The sequence below is a fragment of the Convolutriloba macropyga genome, chromosome 14 (genome assembly GCF_964194025.1).
Source record: "Convolutriloba macropyga chromosome 14, txConMacr16.3, whole genome shotgun sequence".
Classification (NCBI taxonomy): domain Eukaryota; kingdom Metazoa; phylum Xenacoelomorpha; order Acoela; family Convolutidae; genus Convolutriloba; species Convolutriloba macropyga.
This window is the reverse complement of record NC_134481.1, coordinates 48,320,376-48,331,659: the sequence shown is the minus strand read 5'-3', so window position 1 is coordinate 48,331,659 and position 11,284 is coordinate 48,320,376. Positions and strand designations below refer to the sequence as shown.

Here is an 11,284-nt window from a genome sequence, read left to right as displayed (position 1 = left end):
CTTTCTCTCTCTCTCTCTCTCTCTCTCTCTCTCTCTGTCTCTCTCTTTCTCTCTCTTTCTCTCTATCTCTCTCTCTCTCTCTCTCTCTCTCTCTCTCTCTCTCTCTCTTTCCCTAGGTTTCAATCATTCTATAAAAAGATGTTGGCTTTTCTTTGGGTGACCATGGACTTCTCAGTGATAACATTTTCGCCTTTGAAAATTAAACCCTTGCCTTTTGTTACAGAACTGCCTAAAATTTGATGCCATGATGCCTTCAGAGAGCATTAAATTAAAAGCATTACCTATCGAATGTAAAGTTTAGAATCATCTTTTTTCTCAGCGCTTCAGTTTTTGTGCAATCTTTTGATTTTTTTGTAGTCAAAAAATAAATTTCGTTTTGCACTCTTTTGTGTATACCTCTATCACATGTTTCCTTAAATTATAAGAAAAAATTTGTAATCCTCATGCACATTTTAGTTGATTGTTATAATGAAAATTGGTCATAAAAAGACTTTTCCTCGAATTCTCGGAGAACTTCTACTTTATGTGGACACAAAATTGTTCAAATTTGCCTATGCCTAGACCAAAAACGATTGACTTGACATTTATCACGTATTTTTGTTTACAAACTTAAATTCATTTAATAACCGTTGTATTAAGTTTTACCCGTCAAAACATAAATTCAAAGATGCTAATAGTTAATGTTTGACATCAAAATTTAGATTCGTGAGCTATAAAATGCAAAAAAATGAAGATTTCCGGTATTGACTGAAACAAAAATGACTTATCACTAAAGAACAAATCGGGAGAAGTAATGTGTATCATGTAGCTGCAGCAGTAAGAGAGGAGAGAGAATGAAAAAAAATGTTCATTTTTGGTAAAATTTTGATATCGATATTTTTTTTCATTGTCTCTCCTGTCTTACCGCTGCAGCTACATGATGCAAATTACTGAGAGATATATTGCATTTGCAGAAAACAATCAAGTAGTTGAAGTTGAGACAAACCAGCCGGTGTACTTGGGAGTGGTAACTACAGCCTTCCACAAGGACACTTCCCTTATTCTACAGAATTGCTGGGCCTCCAAAGACAACAATCCACAGACCCAAATTAGATACACATTGCTCAGAGATTTCTGTCCCGCTGACGACAGTTTTAAGGTATGTTAGTTTGCTGATGTGCGTTAATACACTACAACCAGAACTGGTCAGTGACGCTGAATATCAGCATCGTAGGTATGCTCGGTTTTTTCGGTATCCCCAGTAAAATTATAATGTCAAATATAGAAAAATTTGCAGACCGTTTTTTTAAATATTTGCAAAAAATAGGCATTATACTTAAAAGTTTTTGCAAATATTTTGCATTAATTTATAATTATTTACAAAAGGACGCATTATTTTGCAACCTGTTTCAAATTATTATATTAAACCTGAGAAATCGTTGCTTTTTATACGAAAAATTTAATTTTTGTTTACGATCTAATAAAGCATTATTATAGCGGTCTTTTCTCAGGAATATTGAACGTACTTCTTTCGTTGACAAATTCAGATAAACGAAAATAAATTTCTTGTTTGTTTTTAAAAACAAAAATATACCATACTTGTTGAATGTTGATGAGAATTCTGTTGATTAATTTACATTCAAAGAGTTTTTATATGTGTTTTAGTGGTATGAAACCCAACGGACCGACAATTTTTGTACGTTCAGAAAGCGAACATGCCGAAATTACTGGAGATAAACATTAGGGTTTTTGTCTAACCGAGTAGGGCTGCATAAAAACAGTTAGAAATAAAACAGTTGATGAAAGATTGATTATGAATTAACAATTTTTTGTAGAACAACTATACAAAGGCTCACAAAAGTAAGTATACACTTGTAAATTAGGCAAATTAGACTACTGCTTTAAAACCCATTTTTAAGGAATTCGTTCGACCATAGGCCTAATTTCAATACTATAATGATTCCGGTTACGTCGAACAGCACTCATCTAAAATATTCTAACGTTACGTTGTCAGTAACAAAAAAGTTAAAGGATTATCAAATGGCCGATGAATTTTTTGGAACAGTCAATTGCCAACTGGTTAGAGATTAGGGCGAATGACGAATGTCGTAAAAAATTCCCCACTTACAAGTGTTTCCTCATTTTTGAGCAAAAAAACTGTGAGCTAAGTAATAGCTGAATTCTGAAAAAATTTTTGATCATGTAAACCAAACAAGCACATAAGAAAGAAGTAACAATTTAATCGAACTAAAATATCCAAATTGAAACAAAATTGAAAATGTAAGTGTGCAACTTAACAGTTTGAAATTTAGCCAACAAACACACGCACACAAGTGAAAAAACCTATGAGAGAAACGGTTCAAATTATTTGCTCTCCTTCCCAAATTACAACAGCATTTATTTTTATGAACTCGATTAATGCTCCGTTATTCTTTTTTTTTATCTAAAAGCATCATTTGGCTTTCCTTTTTGTGTATAATGAAATCAAAAAGCTGGAGAGCACCAAAAGGTACTAATTGTGAACAGAATTCAGATTTTTGAATTATATGTTATCCTTAAAAGTACTGCAATCGACAAAAAAAGCAATTGGGGTAAAATTGAGCATTACGTTTTTGTCTTTTATCTGATCTTCCATTCTTCAAAATAATGTCGTTCGTCTTGTAAGACGTGGCATAAAACTGTTCGGTTGTCCAGTATTTCAAGGTGTTTAAGCTGCAAAAAAGAACGTCTTTTCTAGTGTGCCTTGAAAAATTGTCGTTGGTTTCTCCCATATGTTAGATATTAAGCCTTATTTTTGTTATCAACATTGCAAGGAAAAATAATTTTATTGTTTCCCTGATGTTCACAATTGAATCCTTTTGGTTAATATTTCCCCAGATTTCAGTTCTTTTTTGAGAAATTTAAACAAAATTCCGTACAATGATATATCTTGTTAAGTGTTTTCTAAATATTTTGGAAATCGTAATTTTTGCAGAAAAATTCTGATTGCTTTCAGATGAAATTGTTGTACACATTTGTACAAAGAGGCCTGATGTTTTCTACTGGAAGGAAATGAGTTGATTAAAACTTGAAGTAATTATAACAACAAGTGCCAATTTGCCAAATCAGTAGTGTAAAGTCCTCGTTTAGAACCCTATTTTAAGCTTTGACCTACTTAAGGAGCTGAGCTTCATTAGCAAAAAAAATTTGGACAAACAGATATGATGGGATCCAAATAACCTATGAGAAGAAGTTAACTGCACTTCTAGTAAATAGGTGGCCCTCAAGAAGAGTCACATTTTTCACCCTGGAAGATTTTTTGATCCAAAATCCTACGGGCGACACGAAAAGAATTGTCTTTATTTCTGCTTGTGCACAAGTCCTCGTGAACGGGTGTGGGTTTGAAAATTCTCAAATATGAAGAAGGCGTAATGAAAAAAAATCTGCTGATTCATACTGCAATTATCTAAAAAGATTAGATTCAAAATTAGAAACAAAGACATCGCACTAAGTTAATGAACATTTATATGATATTGGAAAAAACTAAACTATTTAGTTCCATTCCATCATAAACTGGCCGTGTATCTATAGTTAACGGGATGCTCGGTAATGTGAGTTCGCACAAAATGTTTCGACCCCGCTCAAGCACGTTTTTGACTTAATTGTCAACCATATGAGGATTAGATAAAAACACTTCAAAATTTCATATATCATTTGAAGATAATTGGTGTAAACAATAAAAAATCTCTTTAAGCTCAAACCTCTACACGAAATAATAACAAAACCATTAGAGTGCCAATGATAATGCCATTAAGGAGATTAAAAAACATTACAAAGAGCAAAATCAATCAAAAACAGCAAGCATTACTAAAAACGGAAAATCCATGTCTAACTATTTTTTTTAGAAAACCTTAAGGGAAAAATAAAAAAAATTCAGATATGAACCGAACTAAACCCATTGATTTGAATTTTGTTGTATAATCTATTGAAAATGATTAACTTTAGACAAAATCAAAATTGGCAAAAATAAAAATAGTTTACTCTTTAAAAACTCGCAGTTTCAAGTTCTGAAACCATTTAGTTATCAACTAAAATCAGTGAGTGGCTTCCTTTATATTAGTGAAATCAGTGTGGCTCCATATGAATGCGTTGACATCTCTCATTATCCAGAATGTCATATGACCACAAACACGATCAAATACTGAAAAAAATTGAAAACAACCCAACTAAATTTTGCAAGGAATTTGTTTTGCAGCCTGTATGTAAAAAGATAATCCATTAAAAATTATAAAATATAATCAGCTACTTTCAGCGACTTTAATGGGATAAGACAATAAGACAAGTATTCATTGTGCCCCTAACGTGTAAAACGACAAAGACAGCAAAAGAAAACCTCAAAAATTGGAAAACGTTTAAAAAAATTTAAAGAATGTAGTAATGACTCGTAGTATAAACGCCAAAAAAACAATATTTGCATAATTAAACAGCATTGAATATTGTTTTCTCTTTTGCAAAAAGAACGCACCCTCTATTTTTGCTGAGGTAATTTTTTTTGGCAAACGGAAATCGTACTACAACAAAAATAAATGATGGAAAGACCGCTAATTCAAACTAATATTTAAAGAAGACTACTTGTGAGCCGGAGGTAAAAAAGGCCTCATCTAAAAAAATGAAGCAGTTTTTTGGTCCGCTGTAGCGGTCAAACTGGATAAAGGGGGGCAAATGAGCATATTTGATACCCTTTTTTCATGAAAAATATAAATTTTGAATTTTCAAACAAAATTTCAAGACTTTAGCCAATATTGTTGATTCAAACCATTTTATTCTGCAATTCTCTTTTATATGTAAGTGTAAAACCAATGAGAAAATAATTCATTAAAAATTCAGCAAATAATACGAAAATTGTTCACAAAACAATGGAAATTAGGCTACGTTCACAAAACTTTAACTTTCCGTAGCTCTTCGGAAAACGCGTAATTCACATAATTCTATTATTTTAAGTTTTACGCACAAAATTTTTTTATAATACCACTCTTAACTATATACGAAAATTGTTCACAAAACAATGGAAATTAGGCTACGTTCACAAAACTTTAACTTTCCGTAGCTCTTCGGAAAACGCGTAATTCACATAATTCTATTATTTTAAGTTTTACGCACAAAATTTTTTTATAATACCACTCTTAACTATGTAAGTTAAATGTTTCGATCGGGTAGAATTGACTGAACGAAAAAATTAATTGAGCATATAGTTCCTTCCTACTGAAGTGGGTCGGAATAGTACTGAACACCCTGTTCGACTTCTTAACAAGTTTTTCAAAGCTGAGCTCTAGTCTAGGGAAATTAAGCATTAGTTAATAATATGGCTGTCGACGAACAGAAGTATTTGTTATAATACTGAAGTTTACCTAATCTGTTTAGAACTCTTCACTACAAAAATTGCGCCACCATTTCAAAATATCAAATATCAATATTTTTGATATTTTAGGTGACAAAATCTGAAGATAAGGCAGTGTACTTTGAATTCCTCTCTTTCCGATTCGTCGACGAAAACAACCTCAACACTGATAACTATGAAACGACAGTATACATCCACTGCAACGCTTATTTGTGCAAGGCCGGGGCTACTAATTGCAGTAACACGACCGAGATTTGCGAAGCACAATCGTCTCCAGGGTCCAGACGATCACGAAGACATGTGTCAATGAAATCAACTGACCATAAATCTCAAACAGGTGTTGCTTCCTTTGGTCCGATTATTTCAAAAACTGTAATAAAATCGCTTGAAATTGATCGTTACAACCCTAATAGCCCGTTTCTGGGTAACTTCAATTTGGCTATGAAGGTGTATAGGTATTATTTGACCGATAATCTCTTGTATGTGTTGTCGTTTATGACGGTTGTGATATTATTGATAACTTTCTTTACTCACTGTGCGAGCAACGGAACTGCGCTTTTGAGAGCCAATGCAAATGAAAATGCTTAACAAACCGTGACTGAATGAATGTAAATTAGTTTTGTTACCTAATCGCAGAAAAATTCTTGACCAATTATGTTCTGTAGTTAACTATAATAAAGAAATACTGTTGGCGAAATTTAAAAAATATCTAACCTGGAGCTTTAAATACAAAATCATCTTTCTTATAAAAAATTTTTAATATTTTTCTCTGTTGTATATACCTCAGAATATACGCAATTCTAAACTTGCTAATAAGTCGTCTTTTGGTAGAAATTTTAAGGGGGTGCTGTAGAAAGTAAGAATTTTAAAAGGTTTGAGCACCAATAATCAAACACTTTGGAGCAATTTTGTACTGGCAGTATCTGATTGGTCCAATTGCACGTAAATAGTACACTAGAGGGTGTAGGGAGGCTAATATAATGTGATACTGGATCATTTCTGGTTTCTCTCCAGCCTTTTCTACTTGCAAGCTCAGTGTGAAGATTTCACTGAATTTTACTTGCAAGCTCAGTCTGAAGATTTCACTTACTGGTCAGAAGCTCTGAACCCCGCCTGACATATTACGAGCTGCGTGTTTCGACATGCCTCGCAGACCAGAGACATCCTTTAGCGGCCCGTGAACCCTGAAATGGGACAGAATCGAACAAAATATTAAAACCGAAATTCAATTTTAAGTTGGGGGCTCAATTCCTATCTAAAATTAGGTGGGCGTTTTTCCATGGGGTTCATTTCCTCGACCTCATAATCTTAAATAGCTCTCTTAACACATTGTCTTGTTGTTTCTAGTTACTAACTCTTCATCTCTCTACCAAATTTTACGTTGAACATTTAAAGCGTCTCGTCATTTTATCTCAGGCTTCTTTTCAGCACAACCCGGACTTAACTGTGAGTCGAATTCAGTACTGAATCAGTACAATTTGCATCATGCATTTTTTGAGGATCATTACTATGTACATGTCACTTCTGGGCATGGTTAGGCTGTAGTTTAATCAACCTAATGAGTCATATGCATGCAAATTTTATGCACATTCTTTCTCGCCTAATGTATCTTACATGTACATGTACTTGCAACAGACTGCTCGTAAGATGCACATAAGTGGCGCCAGTCTAATTTTGATCTGGCCAGGCGTAATTACAAACCAATTGAGCGTGAACAAATTCAATCTGCTAAGGCGAGATAATTGCCCTAATTGTTCTCGCTCTACTCGCTCTATTTGTTTTGTTCGCGCTATAACTCTTTTATTAAATCCACTCGCATCTCTTTTATTAAATCCATGCTCATCACTAGTGAGCTCATCCTTTGAGGGAAATCCATGCTCATCACTAGTGGGAAAAGGAAAGGAAAAGGAAAGGGAAAAGATATGAATTTATAAATGAAGGATTTATAAATGAAGGATTTATAAATGAAGGATTTATAAATGAAGGATTTATAAAGGAATTTATAAACGACATGAATTATAATTTATAAATATTAGTTTTAGTTTCATTCGTTTTAGGTTCCAGTTCTGATCTCTGTTCTCCGTTTGAACTGGCTTCCGTTAATCTCTTTAATACCCAAATAATGCTTTTATTGTAACGTATTTGGCTCTGTCAGCACCTTCTTTAGGACGAAGAACAACCTGCGGAGTCACAGAATACAATGGCGATCGAGTCTCATCCTCAGCCACTGTGGCTCACCTGTTCCAGATACACGTGACGTGTTCATAAATGACCAGAGACGCTGCCCAATGTCTCGGAGGTCCTCGTAAACGACGAGTTGAAGGCATAACTCTGAAACAAATTTGAAAACAGAGCAGCACCGATAATTCCAAATGCATGACTATAAGTGTAAACACAACCGAATAACGTCGCGTTCTCAAGCGACCGGCGGGCTGTTGGCCACCTGGGGCCGGTGGGGGGGGGCAACAGTGGGTTGGGGGGGGACAGTGTTAAATGGAAATGTTATAAACTGTTATAAACTGAAATTTTATAAACTGTTAGATTAAAACAACGTAAATGGAAATGTAAATTGATCAGTCACGTCAGTCACGTGAATATTATGGAATATTATGAAGTCACATGAATATTATGAAGTCACATGGAATATTATGGTCATTCAGTAGCAAAAAAATCTTTGAGAACAGAAAGTATCAACGCCGCAAAATGGCGATAGCCCTCTCCAAATCTCTCAAAGTGAGAGTCCCAAAAATCTTCCCTTTTAATGATACGAGTTCCTTTTAGCTGATGACCTAGTTTGTTTCGTAAGAACATATTATTTTTCGAAACCAATTCTGCTGGCAAATCTTTTTGGCGCATATGACCGGCAAACATAACCTCGGTTGGCCATATGGCATCTCGAAATTCCTTGTATTTATTGCAAATATAGTGGATTGATTTCGTTTTGGCATCATTGTCCCCAACAATAACATGGCTATATGTTCTGGCTTTTTTGCGAGGGACATTAAATGCTCGCAACGGCGACCACCTTCTCCGTCATTGAAAGGGCTAGAAAAAACAATACTTTTCAGCTAAAAAACATTTTTCATCCCAGAAATTAAGCAACTTTACCGGAATTGTTGCAACCGCTCGTCTTGTTCGAGATATGGTTTGGCATCGCGTAGATTTGAATCTCCAATTACTAAGATCCTGATCTGTCAAAAAAAAACGTTTAAAAAACTTTTGTATGTTCGGTATCTTAGATTTGGTACGTTCGGTTTAAGACGTAAGAAAATTTCGGTATGTTCGTTTTCTTGGATTTTCACTTTCTGAAACCAAACGTAAGGAAAAACCGAACATACTAACGCTTTTTTACGTGGAAAACAAAAGGTAGGTCTCATGATCTGCCCCACCCCCGTAAATAAACAAATAGCAGTTTTATTACATAATTGAATAGGTGTGTGTGTGCGCGTGTGTGTGTGCGTGCGTGTGTGTTTTTGCGTGCGTGCGAGTTTGTGTGAGTGTCCGTGCGTGTGTGTGTTTGTGTAATTGTGTGTGCGGGTGGACGCGTGTGTGCGTGCGTTTGTGTTGAGAGTGTGGTGTAAGTGTAGTGTGTGTGTAGTGTGAGTGTGGTGTGTGTGATGTCTGTAGTGTGTGGAGTGTGTGCTTGTGTGGTTTGTGGTATGTGTGTGGTGTGTAAAGTGTGTGTGTGGTGTGGGTGTGGTGTATGGGATGTCTTAGTGTGTGTGGTGTGTGTGGAAGTGTGTGGTGTATGTGTTGTGTGTGTGGTGTTTGGTGTGTGTGTGTGTGTGTGTTGTATGTGTGGTGTGTGAGTGTTGTGTTGTGCGTGGTGTGTGTGTATGTGTGTGTGCGTGCGTGTGTGTGTTTGTGTGTGTTTGGGGGGTTGTGTGCGTGCTTGCGTATGCGTGTGTGTGGGTGGGTGTTGTTGTGTGTGTGTGGGTGTGTTTGTGTGTATATATGTGCGTGTGCGTGTCTGTGCATGTGTGTGTGGGGGGGAGAGGCATGAGGGCAAAACGAAGAACAGATGAGAAGAATTATCTCTCTCTCTCTCTCTCTCTCTCTCTCTCTCTCTCTCTATCTCTCGGCCTCTGGCTCTCTCTCTCTCTCTGGCTCTTTGATTCTCTCTTTCTCTTTCTCTCCTCCACACACACACACACATTCAAAAACACAAACAGACGCACACATACACACACACGGAGACACAGACACACATCAACACACACACACACATCCACACAAACACATATCCTCACAAACACACACACACACAAACATGGAAAAACACAAACAAACGCACACATACACACACACGCACACACATCCACACATACACACACACACCACACTCACATCACACATACACACATTCTCTCTCTCTCCTTCACACACACACACACACACACAAACATGCAAAAACACAAACAGACGCACACATACACACACGCACACACAAACACACACAAACATCCACACAAACACACACACAAACACAAACACACATATGCAAAAACACAAACAGAAGCACACATACACACACACGCACACACATACACACATCAACACACACACATCCACACAAACACACACACCACACACATCACAAATACACACACATATATTCTCTCTCTCTCTCTCTCTCTCTCTCTCTCTCTCTCCTTCACACACACACACACACACACACACACAAACATGCAAAAACACAATAATGTAGATTTGCCTTTCGTTAACTCACCTTAGCTAAGTCTAACTTTACCTGAACTTTACCTGAACACTACTTTAAAAAATACCTTAAATTTTACTCTAAATGGTCTTGTCCAAACGTTTTGTTCCAATGGTCAATTATTAGCCCGGACCCGAGTATCATAGACTTTCAGTACTGAATCAGTATATTCCATTAGTAAGTCGGCGATTCAGTACTGATTCAGTGACCTAGGATGTTACGAAGAAATTAACTACTATGCAAGTAATTACGAAAAGAAATGGAATTAAAATGCAAAGCAAGTCCAGTGACTTGATGCCTTTTTTCATTGAGTCTTTGAAAAAAAAGAAAAACATGTTAGGAGCACCACAATAGCAGAAATCTGTTGAAGCAGCTGAAGCAAAAGCTCTGTTGATTTGCACAACAAGTTCAGTAACTTGATGCAAAATGGAGCAGCTAAATATCTATCAAGAGAAAAATTCGAAAGCATAGCCCTTTATTTGAAATAGGCAAACCAAGCCCAGTGACTTGATGCCTTTTTTCTTATTAGTTTTTAAACAAAAACAATAATTTGTCAGAGGCGCGACATATATTTTTGAAAATTCGGAAATGAACTCATTAAATTGATTGCATAGCAAGTTCAGTAACTTGATGCGGCTGTTAGGAAGGAATTAACTACTATGAAAGTAACTACGAAAAGAACTGGAAATAAAAAAATGCAAAGCAAGTCCAGTGACTTGATGCCTTTATTATTACTTTTCAAACGAAAACAATAATTTGTCAGAGGCGCGACATATATTTTTGAAAATTCGGAAATGAACTTATCAAATTGATTGCATAGCAAGTTCAGTACCTTGATGCAGCTGTTAGGAAGGAATTAACTACTATGAGACTAACTACGAAAAGAACTGGATTTAAAAAAAATGCAAAGCAAGGCCAGTGACTCGATGCCTTTCTTCTTATTAGTTTTTAAACAAAAACAATAATTTGTTAGAGGCGCGACACATATTTTTGAAAATTCAGAAATGAACTCATTAAATTTATTGCATAGCAAGTTCAGTAACTTGATGCGGCTGTTAGGAAGGAATTAACTACTATGAAAGTAACTACGAAAAGAACTGGAATTTAAAAAAATGCAAAGCAAGTCCAGTGACTTGATGCCTTCTATTATTAGTTTTCAAACGAAAACAATAATTTGTCAGAGGCGCGACATACAATTTTGAAAATTCGCA

At 35.7% G+C, this 11,284-nt stretch overlaps 1 protein-coding gene across 1 annotated transcript; it reads left to right on the top strand.

Moving 5' to 3' along the window:
- The first annotated feature begins 919 nt into the window (after positions 1-919).
- On the top strand, positions 920-6,172 carry LOC142352958 (ZP domain-containing protein-like). The gene is made up of 2 exons (XM_075405117.1): positions 920-1,138; positions 5,447-6,172. Exons 1-2 carry the CDS (start codon positions 920-922, stop codon positions 5,942-5,944), a joined length of 717 nt encoding a protein of 238 aa, XP_075261232.1. The 3' UTR covers positions 5,945-6,172.
- The last annotated feature ends 5,112 nt before the right edge of the window (positions 6,173-11,284 follow it).

What these genes read in the sequence shown, in the direction of transcription:
- LOC142352958 (XM_075405117.1), top strand. Translation starts at nt 920, where the DNA reads ATGCAAATTACTGAGAGATATATTGCATTTGCAGAAAACAATCAAGTA. An exon ending in CCGCTGACGACAGTTTTAAG is followed by an intron (nt 1,139 to 5,446) that starts GTATGTTAGTTT and finishes TTGATATTTTAG; the next exon opens with GTGACAAAATCTGAAGATAA.